Source organism: Orycteropus afer, unplaced genomic scaffold (assembly GCF_000298275.1).
Source record: "Orycteropus afer afer isolate SDZICR_OR568_19922 unplaced genomic scaffold, OryAfe1.0 scaffold00043, whole genome shotgun sequence".
In the NCBI taxonomy this organism is placed as follows: Eukaryota; Metazoa; Chordata; class Mammalia; order Tubulidentata; family Orycteropodidae; genus Orycteropus; species Orycteropus afer.
The window spans coordinates 7,860,331-7,873,558 of record NW_006921630.1 but is presented as its reverse complement, the minus strand read 5'-3'; the positions used below and the strand labels follow the sequence as shown (position 1 = coordinate 7,873,558).

The following is a 13,228-nucleotide window of genomic DNA, read 5'->3' as shown; positions in this document are numbered from 1 at the left end:
AGTAACAAGAGGAATGTCGCACCTTTCCAGTCATTCGGGTCTGGAATGTCCTTGGGGCTCCTGGCGAGTGGAGCTTGTTCTTAAGCCCCTGGAATTTGGGAGAACACTGTCATCTTAAATATCCAGAATGGTCAAACCTTTTGTAAACATTCAAAATGGCTGCACTCTCTGGACAGGGAAAAGTCCACAGCTCAGCCCGCCTTCTTCTTCACTGCTTCCCCTTTTATTCTCCAGCCACCAGAGCAGTTCTCCATGCAGTCCCTGGCTAGCAGGGCCAATTTTTAGGTTAATTCTTAGGTCCTACCACCACTTGGTAATATCCAAGCTGTCTCTGCCATCAGGATCACTGCCAGACTGCAACTCTGTTTCTCTCCTTTTTTTGGTGTTTTCACGCAAATTCTTCTACTAGTTGAAGTTTAGTCCACTTCTATATCCTTCCCTTCAAGGCTCAGGGGTCCGGGATTAGCTTCTGTATCTGTGTTAATTGGTTCCCCTTTTCTTTGTTGAAGAGGGTCTGTGCAGTCTTTCTGCCTATTCTGCCATCTTTCTGGAACTCTCCTCTTACTACTATATTCTTACAGATTCTCAATACTTAAGTTTTTCTGATGAGCTTGGTGGTGATGTTAGTGAATATAGTTTTGGTTATTGTATAATGAAATGAATCAACATTTGGAAGAACTGCAGTACTTAGTAAGCTGATATTTTCCAAGTGACCAATACATGATGTTACAAAATCATGCTTGGGTGAAAAGATCCATTCAAAGTACAGTATAGACCAGTGGGTTGTGACGTATGAGAGTTCAGAAAGTTTTTTGATATGGTTTCAAGTTCTGCATTATAACTAAGAAACTACCACTAGTTAGTTGAGTATTGGCATTATGTCAAAAAAGAATATCTGCAGTTATCTGAAAAGACTATTAAAATGCTACTCCATTTTTCAAATGTATATCCATGTGAGGCTGGATTTGCATCATATACTTTACCAAAATATATCTCAGCAGATTGCATGTAGAAGCAGATATAAAAATCCAGCTGTTTTCTGTTAAACCAGGTATTGAAAGCATTTGTGAAAATGTAAAATCATGCTGTTCTTCTCACTAGATTTTTTTTTGTTTTAGAAATTTTTTTTTCCTAGAAATAACATGTTAACATGTAAGTGTGTTGTTGTTGTTGTTATGTGCTGTCGAGTCGTACTCGACTCATAGCGACCCCTCTTCAGGTTTCTGAGGCAGTATCACTAATGGGAGTAGATTGCCCCATCTTCCTTCTGAGGAGTGGCTGGTGGGTTTGAACCTTCAGCCTTCTGGTTAGCAGTCAAATGCTTTAGGCACTATGCTACCAGAGCTCCCTGTAAGTGTATTACACTTTTCAAATTAATTGGTAAATATTTTTAAATGACTGATTGAATTCTTAATATGGTTAGTAGTGATAGATGTAGCACATGTCAGTCAATTCTTTGAGGTCCTCAATAATTTTTTAAAGGACAAAGAGCCCTGAAACCAGAAAAGTTTAAGGACCAATTTAAGAGAATTTAATTCCAGAACTAGAGTTCTGTCCTGTGGTGGAAATGTGGTATGCTCTAGCTAAAGGCTTCTTTGGTTTGAGGCTTTCAAGAAGGAATTTATACAATCATCCTTTGGTATCCATAGGGCATTGGTTCAGGGACCCCAGGATATCCACAGATGCTCAAGTGCCTTATATAAAATTTGCATATAAAGTACATGAATTCTCCTGTACACTTTAAATCATCTCTAGATTATATAAATACCTAATACAATATAAATACTATGTAAATAGAACTTGATGCTCTCTCTTAGCCTTTGAGGGATTGCTTTGACTTAATTGTCCCCCTCTCCCCGCTTGAATATTTTCTCTCTGTGGTTGGTTGAGTCCGTTGATGAGGAACCCACATATACAGAGGGCTGACTGTACTTTTTTCTAACGAGATATCATTGCTGGTAGTTCTTAGTCTTCCATTATCATAGATGATAGTCAGCATTTACAAATAAACCAACTGCCTCACATTATGGGAAGAAGTGTCAGAAACCTCAGTAAAGAGTAAAGAGTAGTGGGTTTGCATCTCATTTCCTTAATCTGTCCCCTTTTCTCTCAAGTGCAGTTTCCTTATTAGCACTGGAAGTCTAGAGTCTGACATGAGAGAAGTGAGAAGACTTACCTAACCCATAAACTGGATATGAACACACCTTGTAGATTGATTGTGGGTCATGCAGCTTTCTGATTTATTCAGTCTGAAGCTCTGTAGCTGCATTCTCTATTTAATACTCAACCTTTTAACTCTCATCAGTGTGGCACAAGGCTAAATATCATAAGACACTTTTCTTCATTTCTGTTAGTACTTTCTCTTCTGGTACTTAAAAGGGGGAAGTAGAATGCATGCAAATTCTTAAAGCCATAGACAACAGCATTCTGTTGTGCTATTTATTCCAGAGAATTAGAAGTTGTAGAAAGTTCAAAACGGGTCTCTTAGTTTGGGATCAGTGTGATTTTCTTTGTGCATATAAGACTCAATTATTAAAAAATGATGTCCTTTTTTGGCTTTTATGCATAGTAGAGTTAACTCACTGCCATTGAGTCACTTCTGACTCATAGTGACCCTCTTTGGGTTTCTGAGGTGGTAAATCTTTACAGAAGTAGATTACCCAGTCTTCCTTTCACAGAGTGGCTGGTGGGTTTGAACCACCAACCTTCTGATTAGCAGTCAGATGCCTTAGGCACTATGCCACACAGTAGAGTTAGATGATAAAATTTAAATGGTGGATATTGGCTCAGTGCTAGGGGAAAACATTTTTAAAATCTTATGTAAAAGTGGCACAACATCAGACCTCTAACTTCAAGACGAGGGGAGCGGGGAGAGAATCACCATCAACATCAGCCTAAAGCTGATTCATATAAGGTAGAGGTCAGTCATACCTCCACTCTCCAATTTTTTCACCAATTCTGACACCAGCCATACCCCCTAAACCCTCTGTACTCCTCTACTGGGTTTAATAATCCATTACAGTGGCCACGCAGAACTTACAGATCGTACCCAAAATTAGGAGGTTTATTAGGGAAGTAACAGGTTACAGCTCAGGATTGGGGTCAACCTGGAGGTAACAGGAACACAACTCCAGGATACAGGTCTTTGATTAAGACAGCTGCTGCTGGCTATGTCATCAGGCAGGCCTCTGCCACTGGGCCCTCACTCTCAGCTTCGGCCCTTGCTCCCCACTTGGACAAGTGTTACAAAGCTCTTTAGCTCTGCCAATAAGGGTCTGGAGTCATCCTACTCTGCCAGCAGCCCTCCTGCCCAAAGGCACTCAGCTCTCTAGCTCTATGGGTCAGCAAGACCACTGTGGCTACCACACTCCGTGGACTAGGAAATATACTGTACTGTCTTGGTGCTGAACTTCTGGTTCTGCTGCTGCTGTTTTGCTGCTGCTTGGCTCTGCCATGCTTGTTGCTGCTGCTTGGCACTTTTCATGCTGGCATGCCATCTCTCCTTGTTTTTAGTGTTACAGCTCCTTCTTTCAGTCTCCTGGGTCTAGGAGATTTTTAGTGCAGGGATCCTGGGTCCAAAGGATGTGCTTCACTCCTGGTTCTTCTTCTTGATAGTAGTGAGATCCCCCTCCAGCCTCTGGGATTGGCTCCTTTTAAGCCTAGCAGGATGGCAAAAGTGACCAATCCCTGCAAGGGTTCCATGTACCTTATTTGCATTAGCATGCTGTCCAATCCCCTCGGTGGGCCACAAGTACCTTACTTGCATAGTCTCACCCAATCATTTTGTGGGAGTTACAAGACCGTGGTTAAAAGGACTATATAATAGTAGTTTACTATGTTAATATGATTTCATATGCTTTTTGATTAGCTAGTCACAAAATGTGGTGCAGTAAATTAGTATTCAGAGGCTGTAAATCTTTACAGAAGTAGAATTGCTCCATTTGGCTTCGATGGAGCAGCTGGTGGGTTTGAACTGCTGACCTTCTGGTTAGCAGCCAGATGTCTTATCCACTATGCCATCAGAGCCCCAATCTAAAAGCGTATGAGGTCAGAGCATTCAGAGGCCTAATTTCAGTCTCTGAACAAGTAAAACACTAATCTGCTGTACAGCATTGCTTAATCCAGGAAAGTAGGTGTATTTGAAGGTAATAATGTTTGGAAATCTCTAAAGAGATTTTGGCTTTAAAAATGTCTCAGATTAAAATACTTAATTTATGAAAGACCAGCTATGTAAAAAGGCCCTCTCTCCACCCTTCCCACACTCCTTCCAAAAGAAGAAAAGCTGTATTAGGATTTTTCCATCTGAATATTAATATGTTAGAATGTAAAGGTCCCTTTCGTTAATTTTTTTTTTTTTAGTTAATTTGTAGGGTTGCTTCTTATACTACCTTTAAGTGTAGTCTGTTCAGAGAAGAATTAAATGTGCTTTTCAAACAAACTTGATATAACTGCTTAACTAATGGCTGTTTTATTCCAAACATCAGGTACGAACCTAATTCTCAGACTATTATTTAAGTTTTAGACTTTGATATTTGTACAGGAAGAGCCTTCTTCTATGAAAACTTAAAAATACTTTTGGGAATGGTGGTTGCTGAGGATGGTGTATAATCATAAATGTTAACGTACGTCATGCAGAAACTTAGTCATGGAATATGTTGTCTGATTTCTCTCCATTCCCTACCTTGATTGCAGAGAGGTACAAAAAGCAGTCAACACTGCCCAAGGACTGTTTCAGAGATGGACAGAACTCCTCCAGGACCCCTCCGCAGCAACAAGGGAAGAAATCGACTGGACCACCAACGAACTGAGAAACAACCTCCGGAGCATAGAGTGGGATCTAGAGGACCTGGATGAAACTATCAATATCCTTATCTGTGGTGTCTGTGCCATTTGGGATACACAGACAAGTGGACATGGTTTTATCAAATTGTCTCAATTATGTAGATTACACATTTAAAAAATAATAATGATTGCTGTTGTTCCTGTTTTGACACATCTAAAATAATTGCCCAACAAGCTAAGATAGAGTAGCCAAATTCTCTAGAGTGCATGTAAAATCCTGCGATACTAAGGCAACATAGTATAATGGTTATGAACCCAGACCCTGGACCCACACTGTTAGTGTTCAAGTCCTGACTCCACAAGTTACTGTGGCTTTCGTCACATTGCTTAACCTCTCTGTTTTGGTTTCCTGTTCAGTAGAAAGATAGGGTAATAAATATACTTAGCTCATAGGGTTGTTGTGAGAATTAAACATGTAAACAGCATAGACGATGCCTGGCAAATGGGAAGCTTCTATAAAAGTATTATCTATCCTTTCATAGAGATATAAGGTTGGGCAATCGTACTTCCGTAGTGATACTGCCTCGGAAACCCAAGGAGGGGTCGCTATGAGTCGGGGCCGACTCCACGGCACATAACAACAACAACAATATTATAAAATTAGAGATCAAAAGAAAACCCTTTTATAAACTGTCATTTTCTTGGTTAAGAAGTGATGTTATAATGCCAGTCTCCATTGCAAAGACATCTTGACCATGAAACTACATTTAATAAAAGCCAACCTATTGTGCTAATTCATGTTAAATAAGTCCACTGATCTGACTGACCAATCAGAGAACTGTAAAAGCAGAATTATATGGCCTTTTGTTAATAGGAAATCTCATGGGATGAGATTTGGATGGAAAATATGCTAATGGCATGTTTTTTTTGAGTTCCAGATTTTTGGGGTTTTTTCCCCCCTGTAAGTGAGATAAAACATCAAGGAAACCAGCTTTTGTCAGGATTACTCTGTAGTCAGCACAGGTATGTAGACAGTTGATATGTCAAACACATAATTTTAATGAATCATAATGACCCAGGTATCTTAAATTATTAAGAGACAAATATGTTCCCTAAAATTAGTGGAACAGAATATGTGAGGGGCAGAATTAAAAGCCACTACAGAGAGATACATCTTTCTTTGAAGCAGAGGGAAGTGTAAAAGATTGGAGAAGATAGAAAAAATGTGCGATAGAGAAGAGAAAAAATTTAATAGATATTCATTATTCAGCAACTATTTATTGAGTGTACTGTGTACCAGGCATTTTGTTAGTTACTGAGATTAGATTGATAAGCAAAACAGTGTACCAGCCCTCATGGAACTTAAGGCCTAATAGGAGAGACAGACATTAATCAAATGATAACACAAATATATACATACAGACTATGAGAGAAGAATACAAACAGCCATGGGAGTATCCATGTAGTGACAGGTCTGGGTTAGGGAGGTAGGAGAGTCAAGGAAGGCTTCCCTGACCTTGATCTTTTTATAGAGTAAGTAGAATTAGGTTCTTAGAATCAGGGAAAATGGTTTGAAATGACAAGTGTGAAAGATTTGAAAAAGCTCATATGGGAAAATGTTGTCTGAAGTCAAAAAAGGATAAATATCTGAGGAGGAGGCTAGCGCAGCTACCACATGGGTTTGTAGTGGACACCATCAGTAGGGGCTGTGGTTCTTAAACTAGCAAGCCATTTCTGCTATGTGGCATAGGAATTCTCACATAGCTTGTGGGCAGAGAAAGACTGAGAATAATTAGTGTTGACTATGTTTTCAGAAAGTTTGAGCCAGATTTTATTGCTTGTGTGTGAGAGTCTGTTGTTTAGCAGGATGTTGTTTGCTAGGCTTTTGATGATAAAATTGACTTACCTTGACTTTTTGACCCACGCATAGTTGAAGCAAATCCTAGAAAATTCAACCTCGATGCAACTGAATTGAGTATAAGAAAAGCCTTCATTACAACTACCCGGCAAGTTGTCAGGGTAAGGAATATGATCTTATTATTTGTATAAGAAATAGCCGAATTCTTTGAACTCTTTCCCTTAATTGTGAACTAATAAGTCAACTCTGAAATCACTTTTGTTATGAATTAAATGCCAGTTTCCCACATACACTTTCTCTGATTGAAACAAAGAATTTTTTTTTAGTATTGTCAAGCTGATTTCTTAAAGAAAAAGGAGACTTTGCTACCCAGTTTATTGTCTCAAAAATGAATATGTACCTAGTTTAGGAGTCTTATTGTGGGTGCTTTCCCCACTTCCACTATGTAGATTGCCCCATCTTCCTTCTGAGGAGTGGCTGGTGGATTTGAACCACCAGCCTCCTGGTTAGCAGTCAAGTGCCTTAGGCACTACGCTACCAGAGCTCCTTAAGTTTGTATAGTTTATACTAATTATTTTGCGAACAGTTTTTACTGAAGAAAGCAATATTCTGGGCTTTGTGTAAATAATACTGATATTTTTTAGGTAATTTTTTTTTCTACATTTGTGGAATCATCTGTACAGTCTCAAAGATGAGACCATAAACTGGGAAGGTTACATTAATGGTCCATGTATCTGCTTCCTCCAAACTAGTTATCTATTCCCCCTTTGTTTCTTAGTATATTTATTTCTGGACGCAAGGAAGAATTACTATTGTAGAAACCATTTGGTTTCTTGATTGATTTGTAGTCACTTTGCATTGCTGTAGAGTGACTCTTACTCAGTTTGGATGGAGGCCTCTTTCACCATCTGAATTGGAACTTCTGGAACTCTTGAAATCAGTGTTAACATTTTATATACAACGGCTTGACAGCTTTTCAGGAGGTATCCAGAGGAAGCAAGCATCTATCAGATATAAAAAAGCAAAATAAGTGAACAAATCTTTAGTTTCAAATTATTTCTTTAGATAATAGTAAAGAACCTAAGAGAATATATCATATAGGTAAAATTTTGTGTCATTAAGATAACAGTTAAGTACCCTAATGTTATGTAAATTTGCCTTAACTTCAGAACAATTGAACCAGCCCCTACTTGCAACAACATATTCTTCATCACAATCACCTTCTCTTAAAGCACTGCAGCTTTTAAATCCTTGAAAAGGCTTCCAGCCTTTTCTTGCACTAAACCAAACCCCACTGCCATTGAGTTGATTACTCATAGCAGTCCCCATTGGGGTTGGTAAATCTTTAAGGAAGTAGATTGCCCAGTCTTGCTTCTGTGGAGTGGCTGGTGGGTTTGAACTACCAGCCTTTTTGTTAAGCAGTCAGATGCCTTAGGTACTGTGCTACCAGAGCTCCTTTTTTGCACTAAAGTAAAGCTAAGTGGCATAATGCCTGAGGCATTAGACTGCTAATCAGAAGGCTGGCGGTTCAGACCCACCAGCCACCCCTCAGAAGGAAGATTGGGCAATCTATTTCCGTAGTGATACTGCCTTGGATACCCAAGGAGGGATCACTATGAGTTGGATCCCACTCGACAGCAGTGAGTTTGGTTTTATCCACCTGTTGTGCCTTACCTACAAATTCGACTTAAAGACACACTTAGGAACAGGTCTCATTTGTAACCCTGGGGCTGCCTGTATGTTTTGTATTTTGAAACTATATGGCTAAGCTATTTGATTAGCATAACTAGATGTAAGAGAACCAGCTGTCTTAACATATGTACTAGAAAGCAGCTTCCTTGAATAAAAAGACTTGGTATCATACCAGTGCTAACATATGGCTTTTAAGAGTCATCTTAGGCAGGAACCTTGGTATGTGTTTGCCAAAGACTGTATCGTGTAATTTCCTTTTGAAATTATTTCAAATGATAGTCATTATCACTGAACTTTGAACATTCCTGTTCCTTGTTTTACTCAGTAGATGCCTTTCCATATACATGTAACTAAGTTATTTATTAATAAACCTGCGTTTTAATGGGACAGTAACCTTTCTGGGCCTCAAGTGCCCAATCTATTAAAAGAGCATTTGGATTAGAGTGCCTAAGGCACTTGACTGCTAACCAGAAGGCTGGCAGTTCAAACCCACCAGCCACTCCTCAGAAGGAAGATGGGGCAATCTATTTCCGTAGTGATACTGTCTCGGAAACCCAAGGAGGGGCCGCTATGAGTCGGGTCCAACTCGACGGCACCTAACAACAACAACAAAATTTCTGTTTCTAGCCAGTTGAAAATGCCATTCTGATAAGGAAGCCCTGGTGTTAGATGACTGATTTTTTATAAGGTAAATAAATTCCCCAATTATTTATTTTGTAAATATGATTTTGTTTTGTAACAGATTTTCAAAATGATATTTCTATAGATGGTAGTATTAAAAAGGTACCTTGAAATGAAGCATGTATTCCTGATGACCTTAATTACTTATTTGTTCTTTCTGCATTTACTTATTTGTTCTTTCCATATACATGTAAGGTAGTATGATGAAATTACAAAATTTGCAAATTGAAATTAATTATATCAAAAGTTGTTAGTTGTTATAATTGGGTGTAGAATCTGAAGTTTGTTTTTTACTATCTGAAAAGCTTTATTTAAATACATTCTTTGAAAGAAGTATCTTCAAGCAAGTCAGTACTTCAAAATATTACAGTCCTTTTAGAGTTAAGATCAAAATCATATTTAACCATATGATCCAACTGAATATTTTAGGTTTCTTTGTTTTGTTTTTTAAGCCCTGTTTTACCATCCTTATTTTAATTTATGACCCTTTGTTGGGAAGCTATTACTATTTGCCAGTGATTGACTAAGGGTACCTAACTGGTTTTTGCTGATGTGATTTTAATAAATTTTAATCCTATAGAAGGAAAAGAAGTAGCAGTGATGCGACCCTGTTTTTGGAAAAAATGCTTTGTATTGATTCCATATTACTGCATTGAGTTAAACAGTATTTGTGTGCAGGGATCACAAATTTATGTAAGCTCCTCTGTTGGCATTAGTGATGGGCTTTCATTTTAATGTTGCTCCAAAGGGAATACATTTTCACTCACTCTATTTTTAAAACAGTGTCAGTTATGCATTCTCATTCTTAAGCAGGGGCTTCAGTGATACTCCACAGATTTTTTTGCTTCCACCTGAAGTAAATCTTCCTCTTTTCTTCTCGATTAATATCCATTGGTTTATGTCATTAGTAAACCTCCCTTGTTTAAAGAGTCCTCTTGTGGATATTTTTCCAAGCATGCTTTAAGTTTGTGTAGTTTTTAACTGAAGAAAGCAATATTCTTGTTTTTGTATAAATAACATTGATATTTTTGAAGTAATCTGTTTTTTGTTTTGTTTTTCACATTTGTGGAGTCACCTATACTTCAGAGATTTCACATGTGAAATTTTTCTGTTGTGGAAATAGATCCCAGAACTCATTTTGGTTTACTTTAATAATGAAAGATTTTACACTTTATGGCAGAAGAATGAATGAATGCAGAGTCAGGAACTTGGAGTCTGGCCTAGCTGTGACCTTAATAAATTTTAATTGTGGCAAATTATTCAGTCTCTGTCAATCTCAATTTTTTTTTAATCTTTGAAATGATCCTCACTAACGTTCTTTGACTCTATTTTGATTTACAAAGGTGGTAAGAAATATGCGTGCACCCCCTGCCAAGAAAAAAAAAAAAACTGTTTCAACCCAAGAATTGCTTACAGTCAATTTTAAGTCAAGATAGAAATATCTGTGGTTAATCAGGAGGGGAAATATATCCAGTGTGGGCACAGATGACATTGGGAAATGAGACCTCTGAGTAGGAAGCCCTGGAATTTATGGTATCTCATTCATTCATTTCAGAAGATAGTGTGAAATTCCAGTGTGGAACAGAAATAGGAGCATAAATAACCAGGACATTTGTTGTTCTTTTGGCAGATGAACCATATTTTATTGGGACTAACTGCTTCTTGACTGTTGATTCTAAACTTCATGTGTTAGAAAGAAGATGAGTAATTATGTTTTGACATGACAGTTGTTACAAAATGTTTTAAACTGTTCAGTAACAGAGTTTAACATTCCAAATCCTAATATGAAGGTGATCTGTTGTGTGGTATGTGGAGACTTTAAACTTACATAGATAAAAAAACATCACAGGAGTTGAAATTTAGCTTCTTACCTACAGCTGAGGCTACATACATGATGATGGGCACCACAGCTGTTAAGAGAATTTACTGACCACAGGCCTGACACACAGACCCCACATTTTTTTTTTCAATTAAACAGAGAACTTTAAAAACTATAACTTTTAAGTACCTATTTCATTAAGGTAATTCATGCTTATTATAGCAAATTGGAAAAATCTTACAGAAAATCTTACAGGAAAAGTAGAAAAAGAAACCTAAACTCAAAATAACATACAAACATAAAACTTTTTGCATCTTTTCTTAGTCATCCTCTCCCCCCTCCAAATGCATGGCTGCTATATTTTTACACAGTTGTGGTCATACTGGTTTAATATTATTTTTTTTTAATTAAAAAATGGTACATACTACTTTTAAAATGCAAATGATTTTGATATATGAAAGGTGAAAATTCTCTTCCATTCTTTTAATTCCATTCCCTAGAAATAATCACTGTCAATGGTTAGTATATTTTTTCCCAGCCTTGAAATAAACAAATCATAACAAGAAATGATGATACTATTCTGTGATTTTTTCCTGTGAAAAAACATTGTGACCTAGTTCTGTGTCAATACAGATACATCAGTAGTAGTGCTATCCAGTAAAAATGTGATGTGAGCCACAAGGTGATTTTTAATTTTTGGCGTAGTGCCTAAGGCATCTGAGTAGTAGCTGTAAGGCTGTTGGTTCAAACCCCCCCCAGCCACTCCTCAGAAGGAAGGTTAGGCAATCTACTTTGTAGAGATACAGCCTTGGAAACCCAAGGAGGGGTCACTATGAGTCGAAGTGACTCAACGGCAGTGAGTTTTTGGAGTCACATTAAGTAAGTAAAAAGAAATAAATTAATATATTTTATTTTACCCAGTATATCCAGCTTTCATTGAAAATATTTATTCTGTATTTCGATTTTATTACATTTATAGTTGACAAAGTAGATCTGGATACCTAAATTGTTCCAGACATGCTTAAGTTTTTTAATAACTGAATTTAAATTTCAATTAATAAAAATTTAAAATTCAGTTCCTGTTCAACTGACCCCCTTTCCACTGCTCAGTAGCTGCATTTGGCTACTAGCCAAATCACAGCACAGCTAGATTATTCTTTTTAATGGTTGCATACTTTACTATAATGATAAAAGTTACCATTTACTGAGTGGTTATTGTATGAACACTATTAGGAAGGAGCCCTGGTGGTACAGTGGTTAAGTGCTCATCTGCTAACCAAAAGTTCAGCAGTTTGAACCCATCAGCATCTCTGTGGGAAAAAGATGTGACAGTCTGCTTCCTTAAAGATTCCAGCCTTGGAAACCCAACAAGACAAGTCTACTCTGCCCTGTAGCATCACTATGAGTTAGAATCAACTTGACAGCAAGGGGTTTGATTTGATTTTTTGGTTTAGACACTGTTTAACTCTCATCATATATTATCTCTATGTGTATCCACTATGACTCCACAACCCCAAATGTACAGAAGAAACAGACACTTAGATTAATTGGCCCAACTTTGCACAGCTATTAAAAAGCATAGCTAAGTCTTCAGCCCAGTTACTTACATACAAGATCATGCTCTTAACCTCTTTACTGGTGTGGCTCTGTTATGATTTGTTTAATCATTAACCTACTGGTAATTATTTAGGTTGTTAAGTTTTGGCAACTACAAACAATACTTCACTGGCCATTTTTGTGAGTGTAATCTAGATATATTTAAGTAGTAAAAAGTTCAATGAGAATATACATTTTAAATATTAGTTAATATTTTCAAAGTATCCTACAAAAAAAAACAAACCTATCAGTTATATTTCTAATAATAGAGCATCATATTCTGTATTTCTTAAAACCTTCCCCATTACTAAGTATTATTGATCATTTTCGTCTTTCCCAATCTAATGGGGAAAAATACCTCTTATCTAATACTCTTTGATTATTAGTGTGTTAGTACATAATTTTTTATTATTATTTTTATTGTGATTTGGGTGAAAGTTTACACAGCAAATTCATTTTTCATAAAGCAGTTCATGTACATTTGTCTCATGACATTGGCTATAATTCCCCACAATTTGACGGCTCTCTTCCTACTTTCTTCCCGTGGTTACCTCTTCCCTGTGCCCTTCCATCCCATGCACTCTCACCCCGAGTGGTCTCCCTGTGCAAACACTGCCCTTCTGTTCTCCTATGATTGATCTCTCCAAGGAGTATATCTAGCTGATGTAAATGTTCACCCCATATGCCTGTCTGTTGTTTGGCTGGAAGCCACAGGAGTGAGTTCAGTCCCAGACCTGAAGGATAACTAGGGGCCATAATCTTGGGGGTTATCTGATATCACCAGGTGCTATCAGACCCAG

The 13,228-nt window shown here is 37.6% G+C and overlaps 1 protein-coding gene across 1 annotated transcript in view; it reads left to right on the top strand.

The window, feature by feature from the left end:
* Window positions 1-13,228, top strand: part of STX6 (syntaxin 6) — a 60,545-nt gene that overhangs the window by 34,675 nt on the left and 12,642 nt on the right. Inside the window, exons 2-3 of the mRNA XM_007937689.1 lie at window positions 4,693-4,862; window positions 6,707-6,801. Of these exons, the coding sequence (XP_007935880.1) occupies window positions 4,693-4,862; window positions 6,707-6,801 (265 nt within the window). The remainder of the gene's footprint in view (window positions 1-4,692; window positions 4,863-6,706; window positions 6,802-13,228) is intronic.